The 12502-nt window shown below is 43.9% G+C and overlaps 1 protein-coding gene across 2 annotated transcripts in view; it reads right to left on the bottom strand.

The window, feature by feature from the left end:
• The window catches only part of AARS1 (alanyl-tRNA synthetase 1), a 67663-nt gene that overhangs the window by 17542 nt on the left and 37619 nt on the right, over positions 1-12502 (bottom strand). Inside the window, exons 1-2 of one of the 2 annotated variants that reach the window (XM_037063652.1) lie at positions 5859-5958; positions 1783-1951 (exon numbers count right to left, since the gene is read on the bottom strand). In XM_037063652.1, the coding sequence (XP_036919547.1) occupies positions 1783-1926 (144 nt within the window). In that variant the 5' untranslated portion in view covers positions 1927-1951; positions 5859-5958. Of the gene's footprint in view, positions 1-1782; positions 1952-5858; positions 5959-12502 lie in introns of those variants that run through there. The other variant, XM_037063653.1, reaches the window with a different exon arrangement.

Below are 12502 nucleotides of genomic sequence, written 5' to 3' on the forward strand. Positions count from 1 at the left end.
ATATGCACAGGACTCACAAACCTAACTGAAAACATTTTCATTTTTATAATTCCACCTGCAAGATGGAAAATGTCCCCACTGCCTCTCATTTTCCATACCAGAAAAGAGACCTGAGAGAAAAAATAACATCAACCTATCCTAGAGTAGGGTGCCTCCTGCAGGCTGGTGGGTCTGCTGGGCTTAAGCAGGGGTCCAAGAGAACAAGCACAGGAAAGCCCTGAGGGCGGCCGCACACCTGAATCCACTTGCAGTCGGGTATCAGTCTGGTAAATAGTTTTCACCATCACAGGCACAGCGAAAACTCCCATTATTTCAAGAAAAAACTGTTTTCTCTAACAATAAGACTTTCAAATATCTTTTATAGTTCAACAGCCCAAACACAGATCCTACTTTTAATAAAGTCTCTTCAGCAGTGGATCCACAACCACACAGCATTGGTGGCAACAGCGTCAAGAAAGAAGCTAAAAAAAACCCCGTCCTGGCTGGTGTAGCTCAGTGGACTGAGTACGGGCTGTGAACCAAAGGTTGCGGTTTGATTCCCAGTCAGGGCACATGCCTGGGTTGAAGGCCAGTTCCCCAGTGGGGGCCATGTGAGAGGCAACCACACACTGATGTTTCTCTCCTTCTCTTTCTCTCTCCCTTCCCCTCTCTCTAAAAATAAATAATAAATAAGTAAAATCTTAAAAAAAACCCAAAAACATAGAACTACATGTCCTAGAATGAGAATGAAAGCAAAGCTTTGAGAGAATCCTGAAGAACTAACTTGTTTTATTTTATTTTATTTTAATTTTTTTAAAAGATGTTATTTATTTATACAGCTTTAGAGGGGAAGGAGAGAGGGAGAGAAACATCAATGTATGGTTGCCTTTCGTGCATCCCCTGCTGGGAGTTGGCCTGCAGGGAACCAGCCTGCAACCCAGGCATGTGCCCTGACTGGGAATTGAACTGCGATCCTCTGGTTCGCAGGCCCGCGCTCAATCCACTGAGCTACATCAGCCAGGGCCTAACTTGTTTTATAAAGAAAAAACAAAGATAAGCCCTGGCTAGTGTAGCTCAGTGGACTGAGTGCGGGCTGTGAACCAAAGGGTTGCGGTTTGATTCCCAGTCAGGTCACATGCCTGGGTTACAGGCCAGTTTCCAGCAGGGGACTCATGAGAGGCAACCATACATTGATATTTCTCTCCTCTCCTACTCTCCTTCCCTTCCTCTCTAAAGATAAATAAATAAAATCTTTAAAAAATAATAAAAAAATAAAAGTTAGATGTGAAAAAAGAAGAAATTTTAAAAAACTTTATATAAAAAAGAAAAAACAAAGATAGTGAAGATATGAAGGAGAATTGCAATAACTAAGTTAACAAATCTCTTCAGGGCTCAGCAATATTCTAACAAAACACAGATTTTTCCACGGAGAAAAAAATCTTTACTGACTAGACACAGGTTGTGTTTTTCTTGAGAGGCATACAGGTTTTATCTGTGGGTATCAGGGTCTCTCATCACAACTTAAAATAGTAACAGCTAATGTCTGAGGACCTACTCCGGTACTGTGTTAAACATCAATGCATTTACTTCATTTACTCCTCACTACAACCTAAAGCGAGCACTGCTATTACTCCTCAATTCACAGACAATGAAACAGAGGTTCAATGACATAAAGTAAGGTCCACAGGACCACACAGTCAGGGACAGACCCAGGACTCGGCCTGACGCTGGGGGCTTTGCTCTTGTCACTGCTCAGCTGCCTCCTATGCGGACAAATAGCCAACAGGAAGGGGAAAGCCTTACCTGGTTCATGCCTGCGTTGGCAAAGAGCAAAGTGGGATCATCCAATGGGATGGTAGCAGAGGAGTGAACATAGGTGTGCTCATTTTTCTTGAAGAAATCTATAAACCGCTTCCGGATTTCACTTGCTGTGAGGGTTGAGTCCATCCTGATAGTAACTCTACAGGACTAACTAAAGGGAAAAAATGAAGTAAAATTATGGGAATTGAAACTAAGAGATAAGTAGACGTTACGCAATATTCTAGGCTTTTCAGGCCAAGTCAGAGCAGGACATGGGTAAGCAGTTTGATCTGAAAACCTCTATGTTGTAATGCCCAAAGCTAAAATAATCATCAAAGCAAAACTTGCAGCACAAGCCCTGGCTGGAGTGGCTCAGTTGGGCATCATCCCACAAACCAAAAGGTGACAGGTTCGATTCCCAGTCAAGGCACATGTCCGGGTTGCAGGTTGGGTCCCCGCTTGGGGCACGTGCAAAACCTGCTATGCCAGCAGACAGCAGCCCCATTGGTTCTTCCTTCCTATGCCAAGTTCACTAGAGTCAATACATCATCACACCAAGTAGAGCAGGAGGTGGTTTTTCTGCATGTATCCATTCATTCCAAAATATGTAAGGAATATCCATTCTGTGCCAGGCCCTAGGCCAGGAATTCAGAAATGGGAAAAACACAATTTATAGTCCAGCAGAGATGCCCAGTCCAGGGATGCAGGGAGGGATGGGTTCAGGATACCTAGATCCAAGTCCTCGAGTTACTTCACTTCACCAACAAAGGAGGGGTCCATACTAGAATAACTTAGTCTAAAGACCTTTCCAGCTCTATGTTAATCTCCGTGCTAATTCACGTTCTGTGAAAAGTCCCATTATCTCCAAAGCCAACGTCTCAGGGAGTCCTGATATCTTTGGGAGGCTGTTGTCAGCAGCAGTGGACCTGGGGAAGGGTTTATCAAGCATGAGCTGGCCTCTACCCAACCTGAGCACCCCCAGAATCCCAACTGGTAAACTGCTGTTTGTCCAGCTATCAGATTACTAGGGAGTGAGGAAGCTGCAGCCACACAAAGGCGGGAGAGCCCAGAGTCAGTGGAAGAGAGGGAATCAGAAGAGATGGAAATTGGGAAGTAGAACAACTTTACAATTTCAAAGCCCCTTCATATATATCACGATTTCTCTGGGGCAGGCTGGGGAAAAGTGACGGGCTTTGCTGGAGAACACCAACCACCAGCATGGGGCTGCGGCACCATGCAGCACTGGGTGTCTTAAGAAATGGAAACCATCTCATTCACAACATATTTAAAAGTCTCTGGAATTTCTGACCCAGCTCTAAACCTTAAATAAGTCACTTTGTTCTTTGTTTCCTTTGTTATAGAAAAATAACATCTATTCTGCCCACCGCACCTGTACAGGGTATGAAGCTCAGAAGCCATCCTGTATTAGGATGCAATTTGTAAACTGGAAAGCCCTAAAAAAACTGAATGGGTGTTAGTAAATCACGTAGCTCCAAGTTTTCTTCCTTCTGATGAGTGAAAAGAAAAAAAAGAAGTCTGAGTGGTTCTAACTTAAATCTATAGGAACTGCCCATGTTCCTGAGTGTATTTTGGAACTTGGAATTAACTTCCAGGGGCGATTTCCGTGATTATCTAAGAGAACAGCCAGTTGCCATTGAAACTCCAGCAGCCTTTGCTTCTTGTTTACAAATGAACCTTCCCGACCGCTGCCTACCACCCATCCAAAGGAGTAAACACTTCCTTTCAGACTCTGCCCCTATCCTAGAACTAGCCCTGCTTCACCTTCTCCCACCCCCTCCACCTAGAGCCAATGTAAACTCTTCCATAGCAACTTACCTCTCCTCCCTCCCCAACTCCAGGACTGCAGGCATGTTGCCTTTTCCACCTGGTACAGCAACTGGCAGTTTAGACTTCATGACTCAGGACCTGGTCTTTTCTTGCTAGCAATGGCCCAACAAAACCTCTCTTTCAAAGACCTTCAGCCATGGATGTTAAATTTTTTGTTTAATATGAGGAAGATAAAAAAAAGATGTATACAGTGAACATAAAAATCTGACTCTCAGGTTTTTAAAAAACCCTCACTTGAGGATATGATTATTGATTTCAGAGAGAGAAAGGAAGCAAGAGAGAGACTGATGTGAGAGAGAAACATCTCTCACCTGCCTCCTGTATGCACCCCGACCAGGGATCGAACCCGCAACCTAGATATGTGCCCTGACCAGGAATCAAACCCGTAACACTTTGGTATACAGGACAAAGCTCCAAGCAATTGAGCCACCTTGGCCAGGTCTCAGATTTTGTTTCAAGCAAAATTTTAATTGATTTACTCACAACTCAATCAACTTTTATTCAAACAAAAGCCCTTTGGGCAAGAAGATGGTGCAACACTGGCTTATGGAGCCAACTAGCTGACTGAAATTCCCACAGATAAGGATTTTGTACCCATGCTNGTATACAGGACAAAGCTCCAAGCAATTGAGCCACCTTGGCCAGGTCTCAGATTTTGTTTCAAGCAAAATTTTAATTGATTTACTCACAACTCAATCAACTTTTATTCAAACAAAAGCCCTTTGGGCAAGAAGATGGTGCAACACTGGCTTTGCACCAACTCCAACACCAACTCTTTAAATGACTGGCTTATGGAGCCAACTAGCTGACTGAAATTCCCACAGATAAGGATTTTGTACCCATGCTAAGGAGACAAGAGTAGAGTTTTTGGAAACTTTGTCACACCACATTCTTCCTTATCCCTTCTCATCATGGCTCTCAATCTCACAAATGGTGACAAAAATGAATTTACAGTAGTAATTCTGAGCAGCACAATTTTAGCTGCTTTACAATGTTCACTGCTCCTCCTCTATATGGACTACCTGAGGCAAACAGCAGTTAAATTTGGAGACACATGTACTTTCCATTGTTGCTTATTCATTCAACTTCTTGAATGCATACTATGGTACCAGGAACTAAGGTGAGAGAGTCGTTTACAGGAATAACTGCAATTATATCTTTTAAATCTTTTATATGATGTAAAAGAATCCAATATAGTGACAATAATAAGCCAAATAAAGGCTGGGACTATTAAAAACTGTCACTGCCACCACTGATTCACCTGTTCAATACATGTGTAAATACATGGGCAGGCTCTACAGGATTCAGGGGTAACACAAAGGAGGGCCCTCAGATTCCACTTCTCAGCAGAAGCTGTGAAAGTCTTGAGTACCTTTTGATTTAAGGACTTTTCAACAAGCTCTTCATTGGCCAGGTAAGCTGTCTACCCTACTCCCACTCTTTCCCTTTTTCTAGTTAATTTCTCATTCTTGACACCTCAATTTCAAAGACTTATTTAAGGAAGCCTTCTCCTTCTTGATCAGGTTCTCCCTATTTCAGTCTCCAAACCCCAGGTGTCTTCCCTCCTAATTTGAAGGCTTGTTTAATGTCCATCTCCCCATCAGGCTCTAAGTTCCATATTAGTGGAACGTATGGCTGTTTTTTGCTCACCAGTACAGGTATGTTCTCAGCATCTAGTACACTGGTTGCTAACAAAGTATTTCACGAGTAGGTATTAATACATTTTTAAGAGCAAACTCTGAATGAACTTAAAGCCCAACAGGAAAACGCAAACTGTCTGATAAAGTAATAGTTGAACATGATGGGGCCTGGATCAGTTATGTAGCTAATTTTAAGAATTTAGAGAATGGCTCACAGAGATTCCACCCTTGACCACCTCCGCCATGTTCCTCCCACCTCCAGGAGATCAAAACCCGGGGAAATAACACCTCAGCTTTGGGTGGGTAGTCAATGGCAACTGTGGTCCTCCCAACATCGTAGTCCTCTGCGAGGCCTCCCGAGGCCATCCCATTCCCAGCGCTAGGGTTCCTGGGAGCTGCCCTAGCCCCGGCTCCAGCCCAGAGACCGCTTCCAGAGGTATCGCGAGGCCTCGGCTAAGGACCCGCTGTGGCCGTTGCGCTTTCAACCGCGGACCCAGCCACTCTCTCCCTTTTCCGGGACCACCTACTTTTCCCAAAGGTCGCCGTCCCGCATTCCCAGGTCAGACCCCACAGCCAGAAGTCTGCGATTACCTGTTCCCGCAAACGCGCAGAGATACCAGTTCCCGGCCACCACCGGCCGCGACGCGCACTGCTCGGTCCAACCAAAGAGCGCTTAGGGAAAATGCCCCACGGAGCCCTCCCTCTACGAGTCTTTATTGGTCAATAAACATGCCAATCAATCCGAGCTTCTTAGTCGGTTTCTGGGAAGGCCGTTCTAAATTGGCTGATGCAATGGCGGGGAAAGAAGGGGGTACGTCACATGATAGGGTAGGATGCGGACTCCTGGAGGCTGACATTTTGGTTTCTATATGAAAAGAACAAACGGTGACATGTGTTTGCTAGGAGTCACAGCTCTTGGTGTACAGTTGCTTATTTTAATTACAGGACGATATGCAGACCTGAAAGATTCTGATATAATGAGCCCATGGATACACTTGTCCTTGTCAAACCTTCTTGGATTTAATGTAGAAATAATTTAATCGTTGAAGGACAATTGATTTGGCATCTGGCCGTCTATTTGCCTTTGAGAAACAATAGCTAATGTTTATATGCGAGGTATATTGAAAATTTCACAGAGATTATTTGATTTTTAAACTGTACGAGGCTGGTCAACTGGCATGCCCTTTTTATCCATGAGGTTACTACCTTGTACTAGTTCACATTGAAGAGTAAGGTGCAGAGCCAGGATCCAAACCCACATCTAACTCCAAAACCCATGCTCTAAAACCTACATCATCTGATACATCGAAATACCTGGGTATGAAATGGTGCTACTGTTCATAACAGGGTTAAAGAAATTGAGAAAAATTTACTTTTTTATGTAAAGTAGCATCCTATGCAAATAGATAAAACTCAAAAGGAAGTAAAAATAAATCACCTTAACTTCCAGTTTATAGCAACTCAGTAATAATCATCACATCTAACATTTGTTGAGCAATAGTATGCAGCATGCACTGATCTAAGCTTTTGATCGTCGAAACCTTATTATGAGTTACGATTAGTATCTGCTTTTAACAGTTCATACTAACAGGAAACTGAGGCACTATGAGCATAAGACAGCAAAGGGCAAAAACAAGAGAAACAAGTGTTTGTCCTGAGCCAAATGGCCCCAAAAGATCAAGCATATTTAACCTAAATGATCTAAGAAATAGGTCAGAATTCCATGCCACCACAATTAATATGAAAAGCAGAACTATACAAATTGCACTTTCAAAATAAAGTAATATAGACTGTTGCCTCCCTAACTTTGTTATGTTGCCAGAGTTGTTATTGTGAGGGTAGCACCTTCACTGGTGAAAGAATTAGAGACAGGTTTTTAAAAAAATATTTGTATTCATCTAATATAGGAGAGGGGCATGAGAACTATATAAATTAACTAAAGTCAAACAAAGTTAAGTCGGGCCTGCTATGGGCTGCCTGACATGGAACTTGGCTGACCAGCGATGCAAGCAGACCAAAAGGAGCCCCCATAACAAAGAATATTCCTGCAAAGATTGATTAATAGCTACTCACCCATAACATAAAAGGAAAACACAAGGATAAAAAATACCTTATAAAGGTTAAAGTTAATCCCAACTTTTTTTTCCCACTCTGTTTCCCCATACCAGCAATTTTCCATAGAAACTACAAACTGATACCAGCTCAACCTCTAGAGACAGTTGGGGTCTCTCTCCTTCTCTTGTGAGAAGCGTCCACTACTCTTTCCCAGTGGCTTTCCTTGCTTATCTTCTCTGCTCAAGAAACTTCCTTCTGCTTTAACCTCTTGTCTGGCTGCTTCTTGAATTCTCTCCTGCTCAAAGCAAAGAAACCTGGCTAAGAATCTGAGTTAGGGACTTGCCCACACATCACATCCAGTGGCAACAAGGAGAAATTGCAATTGAGGCCAAAAAGTCACATTCTTCTAGACATGAATTTGCACATGAATTATGTAGATAATTACCCAGCTCTCTATATATTTTTCTCTTATAGATGGCAACTACCTAATAGAAGGAAAGCTACCTCAATACAACGTGTGTATTTTATGAAACTTCTTATTCTGGGCTGAGCAAATAGGCCTACCGGTGGGAGTGAGTGCTGTCTATACGTGTGGCTTGCTCTGCAGCAGAACATTGGTGGACCCTCGTCTTGGCACAAGAGGGTGATAAGGGGCTCCAGACAGTTCAAGTAAAATACTTGGTTTTGTAAAGACTAGTCCTGGATTCTGACTCTCCCATGGCATCTAAGTTACTTTTAGCATCTATAAAGTACACTTAGAATGTCCATTTATTTCCTATCAGATCAAACGGGAGCGACTGAATAGTTGTTTTCAGACCATAAGATGCTATAGGCATCAGCTGGAATCTTAAAATGTAGATCCTGATTTAGTAGGTCTGGAGTGGGCCTGAGATTCTATATTTCTAATAGGCTCCCAGGGGATACCTATGCTTCGTGGGGGGGGGCGGGGGGGGGGCAGTGGCGGTCACACTTGGAGTAGCAAGGGCCTAAACTCCAGAATGAAATTTTTCACCTTTTTGTTCAGAGACAAAGATGAAAAAGTTTGATCTACCCAGGGGGTGGGCGTTCCTAATCTATTCGTCAAATGAGTGTCTATCAAGCGTTAGTACCTAAAAGTCAACATTAAGGAAAGCAGATACTGCCCTGCCCTCAGGGAGTCCCCAGTCTAGCCAGACAGCGATGTATCAGGCAAAAAATGACAAAATTTACACACCGGCGCCCCTGCTGGAGCCTGTCCGCTTTGCCCCACGGTACCTGGGCGCCCTGATTGGCTCCCACGCCGCAGCCAATGAGGCTCTGGAGGCCGTTGATGGAGGTAACCGCCATGCTGCCTAGTGATGGCTGGGGCTGCTGGCAGCGGAGGCCAAAGTCGTGTCCTGGGGTGCTTTCTGCTTCCCTGCCCGTGAGTGCCGTGAGTATCTCCGAGGGTAGAAGCGCGACCTTTTTTCCCACCTTTGGGTGTCTTTCTTGCATCACCACTATAATAATTGCTAATATTTATCGAGCCTTCGCCAGGCACTGGACGGATGGCCGCAACCTTGTGATCTCATTGAATCCGCAGACTGTGAGATGGGTACTTCCTATGATTTCTGAGGCGAAGAAACTGCCTAAGGTCCTGTGGAATTAATTGAGGGAGGCTGAATTCAAATCTGATGATCTTTATTCCCAAGTCCTGCCGCCATATTACAGCTTGGAGACCAGATTTCCCTTTAGTAGGAGTCTATACATTGTGCAGGTATAATGGATGGAGGTACGAGAGTCTAGAATCCTGATGCTTATTTTTAAGGGCTTTTAAAAAATACTTTATTTATTTTTGGAGATGGGGGAAGGAATGGAGAAAGAGAGGGAGAGAAATACCAATTGGTTGCCTTTCAGGTGCCTCCAACCAGAGACCTGGCCCTCAACCCAGGCATGTACCCTGACTGGGAATCAAACCAGCCACCAATTGGTTCACAGGCCTGCACTCAATCCACCGAGCTACACCAGCCAGTGTAGCTTTTTAAATAGAATAAGCAACATATGCTGGGAAGGATGAGCACCCAGTTCAGGAGAGCTGCAGTCTCTTGGGATGGCTATACACAGGGGACTTCAATTGAGTCTTGTTTTATTTTGTAAGCCTTGAAGTGGGAACCTGCTTGTTATATTATTCCCTTTCTTGTCTGTCTGAAATACAATTTTAAAAAGAAACCATGCACATGGAAAATAAATTTCAGAAACTCAAGTGTACATAATGAAAAGGAAATCTCTCCCACCCCAGATTTCTAGAGTCCCTCACTAGAAGCAGCAACTCCTAACAGTTTTGTATCTTAAATATTTTATATACTAGGTATTAGCAAATATGCAAGTTTGTTTTGTTTTGTTTTGTTTTTGCAGAAGTGTATCCTATTACATACAGTCAGCACCTTAAATGACTTAATTTGTAACCTCATTAAAATTTTTAAAGGTTTTTATTTATTTTTAGAGAGGGGTTAGGGAGGGAGAAAGAGGGAGGGAGACATCAATGTGAGAAAGATAAATCAATAGGTTGCCTTTTGCACGCCCCAACGGGGGGCCCAGCCTGCAACCCAGGCATGTGCCCTGACTAGGAATTGAACCTGTGACCCATTGGTTCGTAGGCTGGTGCTCAATCCACTGAGCCACACCAGCCAGGGCATTAAACTTAAAAAAATTATTTAGACTCCGTTAACCCTGTGATCAATATTCCTCTGAAAAAATATTCCCAGGGTTGCTTCCGACATGATGAGAGATGTAGGCCATGGCTTCCCAAGCTGTGTCTGCCTTTTTTCTTTCTGTACATCCTCATCTGTAGGAGCCCCAATTTTCCCAATTAACCCTCTAAAGGGTGCAGGAGGAAAAGAATCATAACAAGTAAAGGATTGCTGGGAACTGTTTTATCATTTCCCAAACATTTTAAGTCATATTCTCCAGGTAAAATTCCACACAGAGACCACTATTGCTTGAAATTAATTTATTGTAATGCAATACTGGCAAAGTGCGAGAAGTGGGGATTCATTTTCTCAGGTTGCAGGAAAATGCCCAGCTTCTTTCTAGTGAAGTAAAGAGGGGAGAAGTTCGTATGACTCTAGTTAGCAGAAAGCATCTGTCACACTTAAACATTATTTTTCTAAAAGCACAAGTTATTTTTGCCTTTTAAAAAATTTTCCCAGTCAAGAGGACTTCCGCCAAGATGGAGGCATAGGTGGAAACACTGTGCCTTCTCCCACAACCAAGTTTGAATACAACAAAAGTTTGGAGAAACAAAGACACAGCCAAAGGACAGAAAATTGAATTATACGGAAGTCCGACTACATCTAACAGTTCAACGGGGATGGTAAGAGGGGCGGACCCAGCAGCGAGCAGGGTCGGGCAGGACAGGTCCCCCGACCCAGGCGCACAGGCAGCCTGGAACCAGTTGGGGTGCGGTCGCACATTCGCTCACAGTGAGACGGACCACGCAGGCCCCAGGGGGCGAGGGCTGACGGCGGTGGCACACTCGCGTGCAGTAGGACGAAACGCATGGGCCTGGTGACGGTGGTGGCGGCGCTGGTGGCGGCCGCGGTGGCAGGCGGGACACAATTGTTCCTCTTTGACCCCGCCCCCACATACAACGTCACAACTCAGCGACTTAGTTGCCCTGCTCTAGTGAACACTTTAGGGCTCCGATCCTGCTACGTACGGAACTGGCATGAACAGCCCAAAAGATGGCTCAAGAAGAACTCAAAGTCCCAGAGCCGATAACTCTAAGTGACTGAGAAATTGCCAGCCTCTCAGAAGCACAGTTCAAGACACTGTTTATCAGGATGCTCACAGAACTGGTTGATTATAGTCACAAATTAGAGGAACATATGAAGGCTAAACTAATGGAAATGAAGGGAGATGTCCAGGAATCCAATAGTGATGGAAAGGAAACTGGGACTCAAATCAATGGAATGGACCAGAAGGAAGAACGGAACATCCAACCAGAAAGGAATGAAGAAATGAGAATTCAAAAAAATGAGGAGAGGCTTAGGAACCTCCAAGACATCTTTAAACGTTCCAACATCCGGATTATAGGGGTACCATAAGGGGGAAAGAAACAGCCACGAGTGGAAAACATATTTGAACAAATAACAAAGGAGAACTTCCCCCAGTCTGGCAAAGGAAATAGACTTCCAGGAAATCCAGGAAGCTCAGAGAGTGCCAAAGAAGTTGGACCCAAGAAGGAACACACCAAGGCACATCATAATTACATTAGCCAAGACTAAAATGAAGGAGAGAATCCTAGAAGCAGCAAGAGATGAGGGGACAGTCACCTACAAAGGAGTACCCATCAGACTGTCAGCGGATTTCTCAAAAGAGACCTTTCAGGCAAGAAGGGGCTGGAAAGAAGTATTCCAAGTCATGAAATCCAAAGACCTACAGCCAAGATTGCTTTATCCAGCAAAACTTTCATTTAGAATGGAAGGACAGATAAAGTGCTTCTCAGATAAGGTCAAGTTCAAGGAGTTCATCATCACCAAGCCCTTATTATATGAAATGCTAAAGGGACTTATATAAGAAAAAGAAGATGAAAAATATTAACAGTGAAAGGACAGCAAACTCACAGTTATTAACAACCACACCTAAAACAAAAGCAAACCTAGAGGACAGCTAGATCAGGAGTGGAACCATAGAAATGAAGAACACATGGAGGGTTAGCAACAGGGGAGTGGGAGGAGGAGAAGGGGGGAGAAGGTACAGAAAATAGCATAGACAGTAGGTAGAAAATAGATAGTGGGGAGGGCAAGAATAGTGGAGGAAATATAGAATCTAAAGAACTTGAGACACATGGTTATAAACTAGGGGGAGAATGGTGGGAGAGGGAGTGTGCGGGTGGAGGGGAATGAAGGGGGGGAATAGAACAACTGTAATGGTATAATCAATAAAATATATTTAAAAAATTTCCCAGTCAAAATCCTTACATGGGAAAGCTGGGACTCTAACCTAGGCACAGTTAACTTCAAGTATTGCCAGATGGGAGAGGTTCCCGGGAGTGAAAACTCTTCTGCACCTTTCATCCACCTCTTACCAACTACTTCTTCCCTGGCTCATTGATCCCCACAGAAGGTCTGTGTCTATTCAGCTCCACAAACACCCTTGCTTTTTCCTGTCTCCGATCCTCTATCTGGAACCCATTTCCCTAGCACTTCCCTGGAGTATTT

The sequence above is a fragment of the Sturnira hondurensis genome, unplaced genomic scaffold (assembly GCF_014824575.4).
Source record: "Sturnira hondurensis isolate 20B ecotype Veracruz unplaced genomic scaffold, ASM1482457v3 Scaffold0014745, whole genome shotgun sequence".
NCBI lineage: Eukaryota > Metazoa > Chordata > Mammalia > Chiroptera > Phyllostomidae > Sturnira > Sturnira hondurensis.